The 20221-nt window shown below is 45.0% G+C and overlaps 2 protein-coding genes across 3 annotated transcripts in view; both read right to left on the bottom strand.

Moving 5' to 3' along the window:
* The window catches only part of dnajb6b (DnaJ heat shock protein family (Hsp40) member B6b), a 39436-nt gene extending 31338 nt beyond the window's left edge, over positions 1-8098 (bottom strand). The window contains exon 1 of one of the 2 annotated variants that reach the window (XM_056299117.1): positions 7680-8098. The gene's annotated coding sequence lies outside the window, so the exon portion shown is untranslated. The remainder of the gene's footprint in view (positions 1-7679) is intronic. The other variant, XM_056299118.1, reaches the window with a different exon arrangement.
* An 8857-nt stretch (positions 8099-16955) lies between these two features.
* ube3c (ubiquitin protein ligase E3C) overlaps positions 16956-20221 on the bottom strand; it is a 51517-nt gene continuing 48251 nt past the window's right edge. The window contains exon 24 of the mRNA XM_056299476.1: positions 16956-18321. Within this exon, the coding sequence (XP_056155451.1) occupies positions 18151-18321 (171 nt within the window). The 3' untranslated portion in view covers positions 16956-18150. The remainder of the gene's footprint in view (positions 18322-20221) is intronic.

Below are 20221 nucleotides of genomic sequence, written 5' to 3'. Positions count from 1 at the left end.
GTTATATAACAACCACGGTTGACTACACTCGCTAGCCCTTGGCTAAGAGGTCGGACCCTTTAGTCAACTGGTTAATGTAGTCAACCGTGGTGCGAGAGGTCCCGGGTTCAAATCCCAGACGAGCCTCCACATGTAGCCCTCCCACACATTTCTCATTTTTTTTGTGTTCAATGGCTTATAACATACCTGACACCTCTATAATACAGTTGAGCATGAGAGATGACTTGGTAAGAGGTCTACTAAAATCTTCGATGTGCATACAATAACAAGTGATCAAGTATCTGACTCAGACTAGGGTTGCAGAGAGGCCTGGTTAGCGTAATTTTTGCTATACTGTTAATGTGAGCAAAAGAAAACTCCGATGCACTGTGTTTTCACCACACTATAGCCCATTATACACATTCAACATCCATCCATCCATTGCCTTAACCACGTATCCTGCTCTCAAGGTCACAGGGATGCGGAAGCCTATTGCAGAAGTCATTGGGCGGCAGGCCCAGTACCGCCAATTCACCTGACCTCCATGTCTTTGGACTGTGGGCGGAAACCGGAGCCCCCGGAGGAAACCCACGCAGACACGGGGAGAACATGCAAACTCCACACAGAGGACGAGCTGGGATGACCCACTAAGGTTGGACTACCCCGGGGCTCGAACCCAGGACCTTCTTGCTGTGAGGCGACCGCACTAACCACTGCGCCACCGTGCCGCCCACACACACATTCAACATCAGCAAAGAAAATACTGTAGCACAAGGTTTACATGCTATAACAAAACAACCCATTTATTTCACAACAAGTAAAAGAAAAAATAAACAAACCTTTCAGTAGGTATACCTGGGATTTTATAAATTCAAGTCTATTGGTGCCATATCGTTGGCGTGCATGTTGGAGCTCATTTGAATCCTTTTTTCAATGTGTTTCAGTACTCACTGTTCCTTGGACACTCAGAAGCTGTAAACAGTTCAAACCCTCATGTCCAGCAATGTCCAGTTCTGTGTGAAGGAAAACACCCCTGTAGCGGGCGTGCCTGTACAGCCGGCCATCTTCTATCATGCAGAGGCGAGTCCTGAGCACTTCACGGCACCATCGTTGTGTGGCTGCCAGGTCCGAAGCACATCAGAAACTCGGTGCAATTATTATCTGCAATTATTTATTATTATAAAAATGAAATGATTATTTTCTGGACAGCTACATTTCTGAAAACTGTCATAGCGCTGCAATTACTTGAAGGGTTTGATTTATTCAATTCAATAAAAAGTTTTATCATTTAAGAAAGCCTGAAGAAAAAAAAGCATCCGTTTACAAGAAAGGGAAGGACACTAAAAGACAAAAAAAAAACTAATGGTAATGAATCACAGGGTGTTATTTTTCTCTGTCCGGCCCATTTTTTTGTTTTTGTGATTTTAATCTCAAGTTTCCCCTCTGCAGACTAAGTTTTGGTTCTTTAAACATTAACGGAGGGAGAGACAGGCAGATGAGAGCAGTACTTTTTGATTTTTTGCACTCAAACTAAACATTTTAAATAAAATTTTCTTAAAAATTTTAAGATAAAATAAAAATTTTAGATAAAAAAGATCATTTTAGATAAATGTTCTTCAGGAAACACAGTGACATTGGTGGGGATTGCAAGCATGTTCAAGCAACTCAAACAACAGCGATCATCACTGGAACGCCACTACAGATTTCACGCTGGAACGATCAAGCGAAGAACCACATTTACAATCTTCCATCACTTTTATCCAGCTTATTGTCACAATGTGATTTAATTGATGCTTGGAGAATACAAATATTCAAACAGCAGACAGTACACATGGATAAAGGTTTCAGAGAACAGGGTCAGTGCTGCCAAGCTAGACAGGGTGTACATCACCAGACAGGTTAGTCAGGAGCAACATGTTTCCAGTTGGTTTTATAGATCACTTATTCAAAGTTGTTTTCTGTCTTTCACCAACAAAAAATATAAATCTTTCTGGCATTTCAACACGAAATGAGTACAAGCTAGGTCTTTTTGTGAAAAAAAAAATTATATTGCATAACTGAGAGGAAAAAAATGTTCTCCCTTTTTTTCCCCAATTGTACCTGTCCAATTACCCCACTCTTCTGAGCCATCCTAGTCGCTGCTCCACCCGGTCTGCTGATCCAGGGAGGGCTGCAGACTACCGCGTCTCCTCTGATACATGCGGAGTCGCCAGCCGCTTCTTTTCACCTGACAGTGAGGAGTTTCACCAGGGGGACGTAGCACGAGGGGGATCACGCTATTCCCTCCAGTTCTCCCTCCCCGCTGAACAGGCGCCCCAACCGACCAGAGGAGGCACTAGTGCAGTGACCAGGACACACACCCACATCAAGCTTCCCTCCCAAAGACATGGCCAATTGTGTCTGTAGAGACGCCTGACCAAGCCGGAGGTAACACAGGGACTCGAACCGGAGAGCCCTGTGTTGGTAGGCAACGGAATAGACCGCTACGCTACCTGGATGCCAAATTTAATGCATTTTTGTATATTTTTTACACTATTAATAAGAAGTCCTGTGTGGTTTACTACAGCTTCATGTAACCTTACACAACACCAACAATCTTCGTCTTTGAGCTCGTTCCCTGTTTCCCAGGGGTCGCCACAGCGGATTTGATAGTTTCCATTGATACCCTCTGAGGGCACAGCACCGATGGCAGTCTTGTCATCCGCATAAAGATTTGGCAAAATTTTACAGACCAACAACAACAATATTCAAGAAAAAAGAGCTCTGGTATCAGTCAATATTGATATCATCAGATATCCAAATTCAAGTACCAGAATCTGAACTGAAAAAAAAAGCAGATCAGTGCATCTCTAATCCTGATATGTTAACGAAGCCACACAAAAATGAAGTCCATATACATAATTACTTCAAGGGACTAAAATGACAGTACCTATCTTACTACAAAGATAAACAAACCAGTTACCAGCATTTCCACTGGGACCCCAGTTGTGCCTTGTTTGTTTGCTATTTATAACGTGGCCTTTGCAGTTAAGTGTGTGTGTGTGTGTGTGTGTGTGTGTGTGTGTGTGAGTGTGAGTGTGTGTGTGTGTGTGTGTGTGAGTGTGCGCATGTTATGATCATGCAGTAGGATTTAGAGCACAGCAGCAACAGTGAATGGCTCCTCATTGGCACTTGGCCCAAACAGTAAACCCCTGGCAGCCCAGTTTGGCATCCCGTTCAGAGGCCACAGTTAGGCTCAATCTCCCTCAGAAATTTTATTTTTCTCTCTCTCTTGCTCTCTCTCTCATCACTTTGCACTCTTTAACCTCATATTTCTGCCTTTCCTTCACTCTCCTTAAAAGGTCCAAGGCCTACCCTTCGGTTATATAAAATTGAAAAGATACCAGTTGGATCACTGACCCAGGATTTTCCCCCCCAATTTTCCTTGGTTTTCTCTCAAAATGTTGATGTTTTCAATCTTTTTTTTTTCGTGCATATTTCTTAAGCTCTCGTGCTTAGTCACTGGTGACCCATTCACCCACCAACAGTCCCCTCCAGCAGCTGGACTTAATGGATGCTAGCATGCTCTTGAATTGTGTTTATCAGTGGCTCTGTATGGAATATGTATGTATAATGTGTGTCTGTCTGTGCATAGATACACAACTTGTGGAATATGAATAGTGAGTAGCCAAGAAATGTGGGTCAATCTATCGCTGTTGTAACCTTGACACTAAACAAAGGGCAGCCGTCATGTCACCCAACCATCTAATTAGATCAGGGAGTAGCATTAATACCAACCACATTTGGACCTTAACAAAGAAAAAAAAACACTAGATGCCAAAGACCTTGATAATAAGAGAAAATGATCATTTTTATAGAAGGAAAAAAAATAACAAGGCCAGCTAAAACTCCAACATTCCACATAGACCGAAGTAAAGTGGTTTCGCTGTAACAGAAAATTAAGGTATAAGCTTTACAATATCATAAATCCAGATTGTGTGCTCTGGTAATGGAGGTATTGCTGAGCAGTCTTTCAAAACGATGGCCTTACTTCAGGGATAGGCAACATGGTCCAGAAAGGTCCGGTGTGGGTGCAGGTCTTTGTTCGAACCAAGCAGTTACGCACCGGATTCTATAGATCAACCAATAGTCTTGTCCCAACCAAGCAGTTACACACCTGATTGTATTAGTCAACCAATAGTCTTTGCTAAGGACCTTGATTTGTAGACTCAGGTGTGTAACTCCTTGGTTGGAACAAAGACCTGCACCCACACCGGACCTTTCTGGACCATGTTGTCTATCCCTGCCTTACTTCATCTGGCATATTGACAGAACATAGACTGTGGACTTATCTGTCCCTAGGTCAATCGGACCATTCAGTAATTTTCCAGGTCAAATCAACTTTGTCGAAAGAAATTCCTGATAACTGTCTAGGAACGCTTGAGCAGCAAAGCACAAGGCCTTCACTGTGGTTAACAAGGCCTTCGGGATAGTTTAGTCATGAATTCATTAGTCGTAGGTTAATTAAGTTTAGTAGATGATTTAAGATAGCTTTCTCTTTGACACTTGTGGGGGTCTTTACAATTTCAGGGCTCTGCATTCTGCCAAACAGATGTCAGCAGCGAGCCTCTGATCCTTGTGTTTACGTTTGTAGAAAGTGGGGCATCTCTGCAGGAATCTACACTCTGAATGTTGGATTGAATTGTTTCCAACACGATGAGCAGCGTAATGACACGACATCTGCCCAGGCTCCTTCAACTGTGTTGTAGTGTGTGAAATGAAATGTCCCTTAGAGAAGTCATCAACATTTTGTAAGGGAGTGGTTAATGAGACTGAAACGATGTTCTCGAACGCCATTCACGAAAAGAAAATGAAAACATTAACATCTTCCTCTCAAGAGCAGGCGAAAAGAGCAGTAAAGTTGCAGGACTACATAGGGAACACAAGACTAGACTTCACCAACCAACCTCAGATTAGATTTTAAAAAGGAAAATGATAGCGTAGTGGACAGGCAAATTGGGGCCTACACCCAGTAATTATTTCCAGTTTTATGCAATTATTGAAATAGGCTTGCGAGGAGGGGGAGGAACACACACTGCCAGTAGGAGTTCAAAAACAGATTACATCTCCTTAGAGAATGCTGGCTAATAGTGTGAACTCACAATACTAACTAAAAAGGCTGTTACAGCAAATTAATCTCCATCTAATGTCTGCTTTGTGAATTCCTTTAAAAAAAAACAAAAAAACAATGTGAGTGCAGGACAATGTGTTGTTTCATAAACGTGATAGTAAAATAACTAGCACTAACCTATCACATTGCAAAACAGTAAGTCTACTAGACTTGAAAACAGTAAATAGACAGATTTGACAATGTATTGTAAATATGGTTAAACTTAATAAATTAACTGATTAGACTTATAAATAACCACTATAATTCAGAATATTACCAGAAAATATATAATCAACCCAGTGCCAGTGTCAAGAGAATCCTAAATGATTAAATCTGAATTTGGCAACATTATCACCCCACTAAAGGCTTAAATTATGAAAATGTTTTTTGATTATGATGAAAAAAAAATGTTTTCTTGTTCTTTTCATTCATATGAAAAGGTTGGATTTTTTTCAGTTATTGAGTGAAACCTCAATACATTGACAGTATAACTAAAAATGAGCCTTGAATGTACTTAAACCGTTTGTTTTCATTTCAAATTCAGTAGAATCTTCCAGAACTGCACAATCAAAATAATTTCAGATCCCGCGAAATCTGACATGAAATAAAAAGTTTGTTTAACTTCTAAAGATGAACAACTTTCAAGCAACTAGGAATCACGTCTCTCTTGACGTCATCAAAAAATAACCTTAAGAGCAACACACGTGACGAGTAAATAATGAATTGACTCAACAAGGATTATCTGGATTTAAAAGTTCAACATTCTCCACACTCAAGCCTCCAGTTTAATTACTAATGGAGGGACCCTTACATTTGCTCTGTTGATGACATCACAGATTAGAGTCTAGTTACAGCTGTGGGAAAGACTTGATTGACTGACATTTTGTCTTTTCTTTCACGGAGCTGCAAGTCACACAGGGGAATTTGAGTAGATCTGCAAGTCCCAAGAACACTTAAACCCCACTGCAAACCTGGCATTAGCATCAGCACTTTATGAAACTGCCTCTGTCAGATCTGCTTCAAGCACCCAACATAAAAGATAGTAAAACGAATGGCAAACAGCTGAACAACACAATGCTAAATCAGCATGTGACTTTACAGAAAGAAATAGGTCGGTGTATGTGCAAGCTTTGGCTCAATGAGGTGGTAGTAATGGCAGTGGGTGAGAGGGGGCACATGACAACGCAATCCATCTATGAGGGAGTCAGCTTGTGAGAGTAACGACACAATTTAAAGACAATTTTACCCATCCCACTCCTATTCTGCTTCAGTGGTCCGATAAAACCATGAGCTACTCGGGGCTCTGTGAACAAAGGCACATTGATAAGATTTCTCCGATTCAGATTCTTGCGTCTGAATGTTACACCAGGGATGGTTGCACTGTTGAATGGTTTTCCTACCAACTCTCTCGGCACACAAATGACCCAACCACTAACTTTCAGAATTTGGCGGCATAAACGGCAGCAGCAGGTTCTGTGGTTGCCACTGTGAACTGCAGGCAAAACAGACAACGCTAACAGGCGCTGTCTGTTTTGCCTGCAGTTCGTGCTGAAATTTGCGACACAGAAAAACAAAAAAAAACAGAAGTAGCTGCTGTACCTGCAGCACGTCACCACTGCTCCCTACGTGGAGCTACAAGTGTCTATTGTCTCCCTGTTACCAAAACAGATCAATGTAAACGCTCAGTGTAAAGACCCAAGCCTAAAAAGTAAAATGTGCGTTAACTTTGTTTCGTCTTATTTGCAAGTACTGCACAAAAAAAAAGGAGTGCAGTTTCCAGTTAAGAAAACCAGGGGGCCAATTAGGACCAATAAAAGAAACAGGCCAGTAAATCAGCAGGGGTGACAGCATGGCACAATTGGCATTACCTGAGAGACCAGCTGCTGAGATTTGAGCCATGTATTATGGCTGTTGGCTGGTTATGCGTTGTACGTGAGGTGTACCTCGTTGTAGCCATTAAAGCTAACTCCACTGGTTTGGGTCATCTGGACTGTAGCCGACATGCGCAAACCAAAGCGTTTAGCTTGTATCGCCACCGCTTCAGCGAACAGACATCGTAACACACTAGCTAGCTTATTTATAATCTACGCTGTTCAACTGTGGTAAATTTGCCTGTGTACGAACGTGTAATACAGGCTTTCGGAGTACCGCCGGTTAAACTGTACAACAAAGCCCAACAGTTGCTAGCTTTGCGGTCGCAGCTAGCTAGCATTTGCAACGTAACAGCGTCGGCTAGGGAAGACCCTCGCGAACATTAACCGTCAGGTAAAAATAAAACACACACACAAACACGTATATAGAAACGTCGGTAGCCATCGTGTGAGCGCAATTAATCGCCAAAAAAAGCGACGGTATGGCGAACACGGGGGGGGGGGGCATCCACACTGCGACATTGACAACCCCCGCGTGTTAACCCCGCGGTCTGCGACGGTGAGACAGACACAGCGGGCACGGAGGACGTTCTCTCCGGGTCACGCTCGGGCGGAAAAGGGGGCCAGAAGCGACGCTGCCACCTCCGCTGCCACCCGCTTTCAACATTACACTGGCTCACCTTTCACACCGCAAACGTCCGCACGGCTTCGGCAATCTTTCTTTCTCCTCCACCGGGGTTTGTTGTCGCTAATCCCCTCTCGGCTCGTCCTCACATCCGGAAGCCGCTGCAGCTGCTGCTGATGGTGGAGGCGGAGGGGCTTAATTGTGATGCGCGTACCTCGAACTCTGTTCCGAGTCAAACGGCGGCTGCGCAGTTTCGCAGATCTGCGCACGCTCCGGAGACGAGCCACGTCGGGCGGACGTCCCATCTACATGATATAGGGATCGGACCATACTCTTAAGTGATGACGCCGTTTATTTTATTTTATTATTTATAATTTTTGTTGTTTTATTGATGGCGACCGTCTGGAAAATTTCCATCAGCGTGGCCAGACGAAAGGTGGACCGGCTCTCGACAGTCTAATCCGGTTTGTAGGCTGCGCAACAAGAACGCCTGAAAAACGGAATGACTAGAAACGCTCTGACGCCATCTGCTGTGGGCTGCTGAAAGCAGCGATCTTCTGTTTCTCGTCACGTGATCTCTGATGAGCGCTGGACTATCAGCGGGTGGCTGTACTATTGCCCCCGGTTCACACAGAAACATCCGCGAAGGCGTTTTCATGACGCACGCTTTTAATACGCCGCAACTTTGATCGTGACTGACTTCGCACAACAGTCTCTGACAACATGACAGAGACGCCATTAAAAAAAGACCAATAACAGAGGTCGTAGCAAGGTCACCATAGTACAGAGGTCGTAGCAAGGTCAACGTAGTACAGCGGTAGTGCTAGCAAAACAAAGCCACGCCAACCGATCGTACGAAAGAGGCTCTATATATAGGGGGACATTTAGAATCGGAACGGAATCATCTTTATTGGCCAAGCATGGCCTGGCGGCCTGTCCAATGTGCCCCCCCCCTCCCGTCTGCCGCCCAGTGGCCGCTGGGATGGGCTCCAGCATCCCGCCACCCCGAGAGCAGGATAAGCGGTTCGGCTAATAGATGGATGTCTGCACGTTCAAGGAATTTCACTCCCGTTTAGTGGCTCTCGTTGTACAGAATAAAAACGCAGCACTCTTCAGGAATATATAGGAAACCGTTTCTGTGATCTGTAAACAGGATATAAATAGTTCAAAGAAGCAAAGAGTGCAAGGAGTACTGAAATATATATTAAACGGTAAGAAAGGTTACTTTGTATACATATAGCAGGTGGATTATCTATGTACAGTATACAGCCTGTTAAGATATACAGTACTGAGTGACTTTTATTGTACATTTGTATTTTTGCCTAATGTATATATATATATATAGTGTGTGTGTGTTTTATATATTGTAGCGAATTCGGGGGACAACGCAACCGCAGGAACTGCCGCGGCCGGGAAGCGAACCCGTATCGCCCGCACCGCAGGAGACATCGCTAACCGCTCGACTAAAGGGTCGGATTCGCGAGCCAGTGGCCAGCGTGTCTTCTTATCCATGCACGTTACAATATTTTGCCATTTTCATGTATTCTGCTCTGATGTTACTCTTAATTAATCAATGTTTATGGCACTTTTATTTATTTTTCTAACTTAGTTTTAAACTTGTCTGTACTTTTATAAAATTTGCGGGTACTTTAACTTTTGTGTGTGTGTGTGTGTGTGTGTGTGTGGGGGGAGATTCTATTGTTTTACTGTGTGAAGCACGTTGTGTTACATTTGTTTATATGAAAAGTGCTATACAAATAAAATCTGATTGATTGATTGGTTGGTTGGTTGGTTGATATGATTTGTAGGTAGAGGGGTATTATAGTGTTCCAGAGTTATTGCACAGTGTCACAGTGCAGGGGGAAGAAACTGTTCCTATGTCTAAGTTGAATCAGATCATCTGGATACAACATTTATTGACAGAAACGTTTCATCACTCATCTACGGGACCTCTTCAGTCTGACCTGACTGCAGGTATCCCCACCCTTATAAACAGTACAGCTGCATAACGACCGAAACCAACGATCAGTTTCATATGCAAATATGGGCGTGACCATTAACTGCAGTTACAAAGGCCATGTGTACTATTCACAGCGGATTTGGGAGTGTTTGCAATCACAGCATTGTAAGATGGCGACAGATGTACTCTTGCCCCCCCCCCCCTCTGTTCAGGGATGGTTGTTCCCTCTTTACATAGATGGCCTCTTTAATTCCCCATTCCATCCAGCATTCCTCCCTATCAAGGATGTGCACATCCTCATCCTTGAAAGAGTGGCCACTGGCCTGTAGATGGGTGTAGACTGCAGAGTCCTGGCCTGATGTGTTAGCTCTGCTGTGTTGTGCCATCCACTTGACCAGCATCTCTTAGTTTCCCCAATGTACAAGTCATGACAATCCTCCTGGCACTTAACAGCATACACTATATTGCTCTATTTTTGCCAGGTTTGAAAGCAACAGAAGATGAATAAAGATTGAAGATGGCGGCGCGAATTCACATTTGCAGTGGCCTCATCCAGTACTGGTGCAGGAAGATGGCGGCGCAAACTTACGTTTGCGGTGGCCTCATCCAGTACCGGCCATGTGGTGTCTTTGTCCACATCTGCATCTAAGTTTATGTCTTCATTTGATGGCTGGTAGAGCTGGCCCTGGATTGGCTGGGAGAGCTGGCCCTGGATTGGCTGGGAGAGCTTGGTCTACTGTATTCTGTGGGCCCAGGGACCATGGCCCTGCCCGGCGCTTTACCCGAAGAGGAAACACTGAGGGTGGTCTGACAGGACACGGAAGCGGGGCAGGCTAAGCTAACTGCTAACCCATGCAGACCGGCAGTTCCGATAACACCGAGGGCGGTCTGGCAGCAGCCTCACCTAGGGTCGACGGTGTTTTTAGTGTCATTGTGTGGAGTGCAGGGAGGTGTGTCGAAGGCTGGGAGAGCTGGCGTTGGATCAGGTGGGGGAGCCTGGTCTGCTGCATCCGGTGGGCTCAGGGACCACGATCCTGCCAGAGCTGCACCCCAGGAGGAAACACCCAAGGCAGTCTGACAGGATGCGGAAGTGGGCAGGCTTAGCTAACTGCTAGCCAATGCAGACCAGCAGTTCCAACAGTCACCCTGTGTTTGATCTCTTGGACAGCAATTTTTTGTAGTTAATATACATGTCCTTGTAATTTTTGGATATATGCTTTTGTCTTTGTGTTGCACTGCTGTGGGCTGAGGGAAACAATATTTTGTTTCATTTCATTGATTGTAATTTCATTGAAATTAAATTACAAATAAAGTGTTCCTGATTCCTGAACTGAGACATGTATTTCCCGAACATCCCGTCTCAGTTGCTTTCAAACCCCAGAATACACTGTGCCAGAAATTGGTCCACCCCAAGGATCAGGTCCGCAACACAAACAGAGCAATATAACCATGACTTGTACATTGGGGAAACTAAACAAATGCTGGCCACGAGGATGGCAAAACACAGAAGAGCTAACGTGTCAGGCCAGGACTCCGCAGCCTAAACCCATGCACGAGCCAGTGGCCACTCTTTCAAGGATGACGATGTGCACATCCTTGATAGGGAGGAACGCTGGTTTGAAAGGGGGAGTTAAAGAGGCCATCCATGTTAAGAGGGAGCGATCATCCCTGACCCGAGGGGGCACCTAGGAGTACATCTGTCACCATCTTACAATGCTGTGATTGCAACTACTCCCAAATCCTCTGTGAATAGTACACATGGCCATTCTAACTCTAGTTAATGGTCACGTCCATAGTTGCATAAACTAGTCATTGGTTTCAGTCGTTATGCAACTGTATTATTTATAAGGGTGGGGACACCTGCAGTCAGTTTAGACTGGAGAGGTCACTTAGAAGAGTGATAAAACATTTCTGTCAATAAACGTAACCAGATGAACTTATTCAACTTTCTTTGATTTTCTTACCTGGATTATTGAGCATGCATGAAGACATGTTCCTATGTCTGTTTTTTGTTTTTGTTTTTTGTTGTTGTTTTTTTTTGTGTACAATGTTCTGTAGCGCCTACCAGAGGGGAGTGGTTGGAACAGGTTGTGTCCACGGTGTGAGGGGTCTGCAGTGATTTTCTCTGCCTGTTTCCTAACTTTGTAGGTGTACAGATCCTGGACGGTGGGCAGGATGACACCGATCATTTTTTCTGCAGACCTGACTGTCTGTTGTAATCTGTTCCTGTCCTGTTTGGTGGCCGATCCAAACCAGACAGTGATGGAAGTGCACAGAACAGACTCAATGACTACAGTATAAAACTAAATCGGCAACTCCTGAGGAAGGTTGTATTTCCTGAGTTGGCACAGGAAATATATCCTCTGGTGGGTCTTTTTGATTACTGTGTTGATGTTGGACTCCCACTTCAGGTCCTGGGAGATTGTAGAACCCAGAAACCAGAAGGAATCCATAGCCAAAACAGTGCTGTTGAGTATGGTGGGTAGGTGTGTGTGTGTGTGTGGGGGGGGCTCCTCCTGAAGTCCACTGTTATTTCTACAGTTTATTAACAAAAAAAACAAATACAAAGTTTATTTACAAAAAAAAAAATGACCCTGTGATGGCCTGGCGGCCTGTCCAGGGCGTCTCCCCGCCTGCCACCCAGTGACTGCTGGGATAGGCTCCAACATTCCTGTGACCCTGAGAGCAGGATAAGCGGTTTGGATAATGGATGGATTTACAAAAAAAAATAGTGAAAGTGTGACACGTAGGCCAAGTCGGACGCATGCAACACATGCAAGTGAATGCTCGGTGCTGCTTGATGTTAGCGTCGCTTTTGACACGGTGTATCGTAGCATTATAACCGAAAGGCTGAGAAATTGGATTGGTATCTCCAGGACTGCTCTCCAGTGGCTCTCATCATATTTTTCTAACAGAACATTTGTTGTGGCTGTGCCACATTAACAAACAGCATCACATTTAATTTCATTGCTACGCATATGATACTCAGCTGTACTTGTCACGCGAAGCATCCGAATTAGCTAAATTATTTTCCCTGCCTGATTGTCTAACTGCGGTTAAGGATTTGATGGCAGAAAATGTTCTTCAGCTTAACTCCTCCAAAGCTAAGTCCTTATTATAGGCCCGAGCACACTCATGACCAAGCTCTGCCTGCTCTTGGCACTCTAGCTCAGCATGTTGTACCCGCTGCCAAGAACCTGGGAGCTATTTTAGATCTGAACCTCACTCTTGAGTCCCATGTTAAAAGGCTGGCTCTATCGTGTTTTTTTTCCACTTGAGAAATATCTCTAGAATTAGAAATTTTCTTACTTTTAATGATCTTCAAAGAGTTATTCATGCTTTTATCACTTCTCTTCTGGATTATTGTAATGTTGTGTTTACGTGCCGGGGCCAAAACATGATTGCACCGCTTCAGGGTGTCCAAAACGCAGCCAGTAGACTTTTAACCAGATCACGAAAGCGTGATCATATCTCCCCTATTTCAGCTTCCCTTCACTGGCTGCCTGTCCGCTTTAGAATCGATTGCAAAATGTTAGTCTTCACTTTTAAGACCCTGCATGGTATGGCACCGAGCTGAACTTCTGAATCGTTACTCGCCAGCCTGTAGCTTCAGATCCTGTAATGGCGCAGCACGGTGACCCAGGGGTTAGTACTGTTGCCTCACAGCAAGGAGGCCCTGGGTTCGAACCCCAGGCCGTCCCAGGTCCTTTCTGTGTGGAGTTTGCATGTTCTCCCCGTGTTTGCGTGGGTTTCCTCCGGGAGCTCCGGTTTCCTCCCACATTCAAAAAGACATGCGTGTTAGGGTTAATACTGCTGTCTGTGCCCCTGAGCAAGGCAATGGAAAAAGGAGCTGGAGTTGGTCCTCGGGCGCTGCAGCTGCTCCTATACAATAGGATGGGTTAAACGCAGAGAACAAATGCATTGTAAAAATATAATTCGTTGTAAGAATAAAGTGGCTTTCTTTTTTTTTTCAGTAAGGCCCCTGTTAGCTATTCCCCGGTCAGGGCTGAAGACCAAGGGCGACAAAGCTCTGGAAAATTCGTTGCCTTCTTTTAAAGCATCTCTCAAGACTTACTTTTCCCATATGGCCTTTTCTTAATTAGTTTACCCATTACTTATTTTATCTGTTACTTTTACCCATTACTGTATCCCTACTTTTAATTGTTTTATTTATTTATTTTTTTGTTGACTGATTTTGTATTTGATTGTCCTCGTTTTGGGTTTTTTTTTTTAAAATTTTTCCTTGTTTGTGAAACACTTTGTAAAGGTAGTTTTGAAAGGTGCTGTATAAATAAATGTAAACTACTGACAAGACACGTTAGCCACTAGCTAACGGGTCTGACCCTTTAGCCGAGCGGTTAGTGACGTCGCCCTGTGGTACAGTACATCTCGTATCGAATCCCGCACCGGGCAAGAAAGTAACCGGCTACATAAAGTTATTTTTATTATTATCATTATTATTATTATTCCGTCTGATAAGCGGTTTGGATAATGGATGGATGATAATTCCACTTTCTGATCTTCAACCTTCAGGGGAAACAAGGCCTCTGGCAGTCTCTTAATTCCTGCACAGGGCCCCTTTTACCTTCTGTGTACCCAACAACACTTTGCATACAGGGTGGAACAAACAAACCAACAAACATTTTGTTTAAAAGCTAAATGAAAAAGACGAAGCAGCAAAATACCGTTAAATAGAAATCCCGCCCTCATATACACTTGGGTTTAAAATGCGTTTTGGGCGATCGGATCACATGTGGACAGCGAGACGCGTCGCCGTTTACACCTGCGTCTATCGTGCGTCTCCATATGCGTCCTGCTGACAGCTTGTGATCGGATTTCGTTACGAAGACGAAGAAGAAGAAAATGATGACGATTTCCTGTTACGTCTTTGTCGCGGACGCATCCGGACGCATTGGCGTTTACACTACGAAAGATATGCGTCCCAGACCACCTCGGCAAGTGGTTCGAGTAACCGGTTCTCAAAACGTTTTGGTGGTCGTTTACACTTCAAGTGTGTAACGCTGTCCACCTGTGATCCGATCGCAAAAAAACGCATTTTAAAACCAAGTGTAAACGGGGTCATAGACTACGTGGGGCAAAAGTTACGACAGAAAATTATATTTTACAATGAATCCTTCTTCCTCGTTTGTTTCTAAAGTAAAAAATGTAAACTACTAATAAGACACGTTAGCCCCTAGCTAACGGGTCCGACCCTTTAGCCGAGCGGTTAGTGGCGTCGCCTTGTGGTGCAGTACACGCCGTATCGAATCCCGCACCGAGCAAGAAAATAACCGGTTACATTGGTGGCGGCGGTGGGATCCGGAAGTGTGCAGATCCTCTGAAGTCTCTTCGGAGCGCGGACTAACAAAGCGCGAGGGCGCGCTTCCGGGGAGGGTGACGACTGTAAACTACCAATAAGACACGTTAGCCCCTAGATAACGGGTCTGAGCCTTTAACCGAGCGGTTAGTGATGTCGCCTTGTGGTGCAGTACACCCTGTATCGAATCCCGCACCGGGCAAGAAAATAACCGGTTACAAAAACGTTTCCTTTAAGGTCAGTGGGGCGGGAGATGAGCCTGTGAGAGCTGCCTGTTTAAAATGCAAGGCTGAAATGATCAAAATGCAGAATTACGAGTAAAAAAACAAAACTAGGCGGGAAAACTTGATCATGGATTAGTGAGGGAGGGGGTGTGTCGTAACGTGATGACGCAAGGGACGCTCCGGGCCCTCAGCATCCTGCCGCTCCACATCTGAACTATAAAAACGAAACGTGAGTCGAGGTCATAAAAACAAAAAGCACAGATTTAGTGCTATATCTTCATCGAAACTTATTACGGATCTGAACTCAAAAGACCCCCCCCCCCCAAAAAAATAAAATAAAATGCACCGTGCAGGCTTGCATCGATTGGGACTGAAAGAGGAAGGACGTTCTTGCAGTTAACGCCGACCAGAGCGCGTGCCAAAGAGGAGGTCTCAATGAAAATGATAGATGTCTGTTAATTATATAGGCCATTATGGCGGTCAATATCCAATTAGACTCATTGAGCAGGTCCCAAGGAATAATGGATCGCTGTATAAACGTCAATTGATAATATAGAGGATGATCACGTAACGTATGATGATATGTTTTAACTGGCCAAAAGCTGCACTATTTCTAATATCGCTATGGATTAATAAAAGACTGCGAGCCGGACGGCGCGACTCCCTCCCTCAGATCTCGTCAGGCATAGTTTGTCTTCATAACACGACACCGTCCTGCGGACTGTCTGGCTTTGCTGAACCACCTGAGGGGAGGGGGGCTCGTAAACCTGTATTACATTACATATTACCATCACAGATTATGGCTCAGACACACTACATAGATCCCTCTTTCTCCGTTTTACCTTGTTGTGGCGAACTCGTCACATGATCCGACTGCAACCGCGAACCGAGAACGCAGACTCGCCGTTCGATTTTCCCCTCGCTGTACCACAGCTGTCCACAAGAGGGCGCTCGCATACAACAAGCCGTGACGAGCGCGGGCGCAAGGTCTTCCAGCAACTACCCTGCCGGCTGTGAATTGCAGAAAACACTCTGTTCCGTGTGTTATCCCCCCCCCCCCCGCATTATTTATTAAGTGAGCGGAGCGGCAGGCAGAGGATTATGATAACTTGCTTTTGGCATGTCAGAGGGTCTACTGTAAAGCTTTGCCGCAGGTAGTCGACGGCACTCTTGGGTTTAGTGTTAAAATATCGCCTCCCAGCCGAGTGAACGTTGCCGTCTTGGTCCGCAGTTGAGACAAATCTGGCTGAAAGCCTCAATTAGCCGTAAAAAGGCGCGTTGAGTGGGCGAGAGTATACCACGCACAGGGGATTATTCATGCCAGCCTGCATTAACTTTGTCAGTTATAATCCTTCACAAGAAAACAGTCTCAAATAAATCCTCAAGTAATTGAGATGAATCCCTCATTTCAACGACAAGCCCGGTTTTTAAGACCCAATTACCGCTTTGAGTCCCCCCCCCCCGGCCCGCTGGATGTTCGGGGTTCGGGAATTAAAATAAGAGACGGGGCAGTGGCTGGTCACTTGTGAAGGGGAGAATAGATGGGGAGATGGAAGCGGTCCAAAGTGGGATGGACATCTCTTAGGCTCCACTGCATCACAGGGCGGGCAGATTTATGACAAACGCACACAATCTTAATTTGTGCCCGGCCCGGTAATGCATCTCAAGGCCAGAATAGTTCTGCTCAGTGTTTCTTAACTGGATGTTTCTTTAATTATATGTCAGAGGCCATAAAACTCTGGAGGAGTTTTTCCCACAAAGCACTGTTTTATGTCTAGGTCATTACTGTAAATTACAAGCAACTCGAAAATAGACTTACAGAGGGGAAAATGCAAAAGAAAGGGGTTTTTTATTCATATCCATACAGACTTATTCACCCTGCAGGTACACTGTTAATTCAGAACTCTTTTAAACTTGATACAGCTGTTGCTCCCTAAAAGGGCACTGTCGAGGGAGCGGGACTGTTCACTTAAGCGAGCGCGTATTAAAACGATTAAAACGCGAGGTCATCATTCGTCACAAAAAGGAAAGCCAAAAGAAACCTGTACAAATACTGAATATACGGGTCATACAAGAGTGGCGGTAAACATATACATATTCACAAACCCATGATCATATAACCAATAGTTCTTTTCCATTCCTCGTCCAATGATGTCGACCATTTGCCGTTAACACATCCACACGTGTAGCCTACCCCACAGCATTGACACATTTACGGTACAGGAATCAGACACAACAATTATTACTGGTAAGAAGAATCATTTGGAAACTCACACAAACTCAGAGATGTTTTTATTGACCTCCACCTAAAACTTCACATTGGCTATACACAACAGCATCTCCGCCTCCAGGGCCCTGGACAGGCCAGCAGGTGGCTTTAGTGCTCTGCAGCCTCCGGATCGATGCCTGCTGTCTTATTTGACACTGCTCAATCTTTGGTGAAAAAGACTGTTGTTGCGTTCAGGTTACGCTACGGAAGAGCGACTGCTGCCGTGGAAACCTTCGCGGCTTGTCACTTATCTACTGACTTACTTTTTTGTTGATTTTGTTTTTGCGTGATCCGTTTCCTGCGAAATGCAGCTACCGGGGTTCTTCTGAAGGGTTTAGTTAATAGAACGCACTAATACAATTTTTCTTTAAAAAAATATGAGAATTAAGACCTGTTCCCCATGCCCCCTTTTGTTCTTGCAACCCCTTCCTCAGTCTGTGGTTCATCACACTCTTGCTCTCAGCTTTGTGCCAACACACACGCGCGCGCACACACGCGCACACGCTCGCATGCACACACACACACACACACGGGCGCACACACACGCGCGCGCACACACACACACACACGGGCGCACACACACACGCGGGCGCACACACACACACACACACACACACACACACACAGTGAATCAGATGGGTCAGTGCGTAATTGTTTCCTTCCTTCCCGTGTCTTTTCTGTGCCTTAGTCTTTCTCCAACTATGCTCGGTGGCTCTGAGTCCGTGGACGCAGGGACACAGACCCCCCCCCCCCTCCTCAGCTGAGCTCAAATCCCGCAGAGGACTCGATGGCGTACAGCAGCTTGTTCTTCAACAGGTGCTGGTCGCAGAACTCCGGCAGCTTGAGCAGGTTCATGCAGGTGCTGGCGGTGGGCAAACGCTCCAGGTCACTGCCCCCGTTGTGGATGCAGAAGGCCGGGTACAGCTCCTGAAGAGTCATCAGCAGACAGAAAACTTTTCACTCATGGGGCTACAAGTCTCAAGTTTATGTGTCATATATGAAAGCAAGTTTACACTTATTCTCAAAATGAAATGTTTGTTTTGCTGGCTCAACACACAGCACAGAGCACATGAGGAGACAGCGGGGAAAACCAGGTAAGGAGTGGGGATAGTTGATGCATGTGGTAGTCTGCAGCCCTCCCTGGATCGGCAGAGTGGGTGGAGCAGCAACCAGGACTGCTCGAAAAAGTGGGGTAATTGGCCAAATTCAATTGGGGAGAAAAGGGGGGGGGTAGTTAAACAGAGCCACTTGAGAGCATTTACAGCCGGCCCCAAAAATGAGGTGAGAATCAACCGATGTCAGCGATGATCCCGATATCGCGGGCATTTCCTATTAAGCAATAAATGTCAAGTTCCATAAGGGGATAAATGTTAAAAGACAGACATTAAGCACTGAGCTAATATAGTTGAAAAATAAATTTAGGATATCAGCTCGGTGTTTGAAAGGCACTGATTGGGACACCAACCCACAGTTTGACCCCTGGATGGGATACTGAAGGAATGGTCATTTCATGTTGTCTATCTGGCATTTTTTAAATGGGGCCTCCTTGTGATGAGGCCACCTCATCTATGGGCTATGACACGGGCCGTTTCCATCACAAGCCGGGCCAGGGAATCAGCTCCCACACCCCGATTTCAGCCAGCTATTTAAAGTTAGTGCGCGCCGTTCGGCGCGTGTACAAGCCCGATTAAATGGCTCTGGAGGGGCCTCGCAGTAACGACCCCATTTTTCTGACAATTACCGTATTAAACTATCGTTGCTTATTGAGAAAGTGTCATTACCGCAGCGATCATTTTGGAAAAAGGGGGAGTTTCCATCATCTTTTTTAAATGGCTTCTCCTGACAGAGCTATTTCTCCTCTAATGAATCCTGGGCCGTTTCACGACAGCTAATTAAGGCTTAGCTGGCGCAAGCTGAGGGCCAGGTCAGGGGCCGTTCTCCACAGGAATTACCGCCCTTTCCAGCCCAGGGAAGAGATGGAAAGGGAGGGGGCGGGGGGAACAGCCACACTCCAGCCAAAGTCAAATTCATTAAATAAAGAGGGTAAGCAACTCTCAAGCCACTAGAGGAGCCGCTACGGAGGATTTTAAGGAGAGTTTGGTCCCCTCCCTCTATGGCGGACCAGCAATTAAGTTTTCTTAACTAATGACAGTAATAAAGAGTAGTAAAACCAATCATATGACAATTACGGCTTCTGGTAATACTAAGTAAGGCACATAAAACTCCTAATGGCTCACGGCAACACTTTCTACCTTGTTCCCTATCTCCAACTACTTAAGTGTCCCACAAATCAAGTCGGTGAGAAAATGAAATGGCTTCCTATTAGGAAATCATTTAAGAAAACAGGTTAGTAATAATGATTCAGCACTGCCGAAACAATGTTTAGAGGAATAACTACACTTTTCCTTCTGTATCCGTTCAACAGGAAATTATTGCTATCTGCCATGCCAAAGACAAGGCAAAAGTTCAAAAGTTCAACATGCAACCGGGTTCTGAAACGGAAATATTTATCCAGCCGAGGATTCTGACCAAGCCCACATGGAGTAGAGAAGAGAATAGAGTTCCTCCATAGCAGAAGGTCATGAACTGTAAAACAGTGGTGGAGGAGGTGATAAGGCCTCGCCAGACCGGCCCGGTCTTATCGCCTCTTAATTTGAAAATGATCATTTGAGGGGCGTTATCAGTCTAGGTATTTTCATTATTTGTCCATTATAGCAGAACACTACCTTCTGCTTTGCTTTGTCTGAGCTCTGGGTAAATTTACTGATAGCGTCAGCTACCGCTAAAACACAGTCTAAAAAGGCAGACAGATGGAGAAGGGCAAGGA

This window comes from Lampris incognitus, chromosome 19, assembly GCF_029633865.1.
Source record: "Lampris incognitus isolate fLamInc1 chromosome 19, fLamInc1.hap2, whole genome shotgun sequence".
NCBI classification, from domain to species: domain Eukaryota; kingdom Metazoa; phylum Chordata; class Actinopteri; order Lampriformes; family Lampridae; genus Lampris; species Lampris incognitus.
The sequence above is the reverse complement of the archived record's forward strand: the minus strand, read 5'-3'. Positions and strand labels throughout refer to the sequence as shown.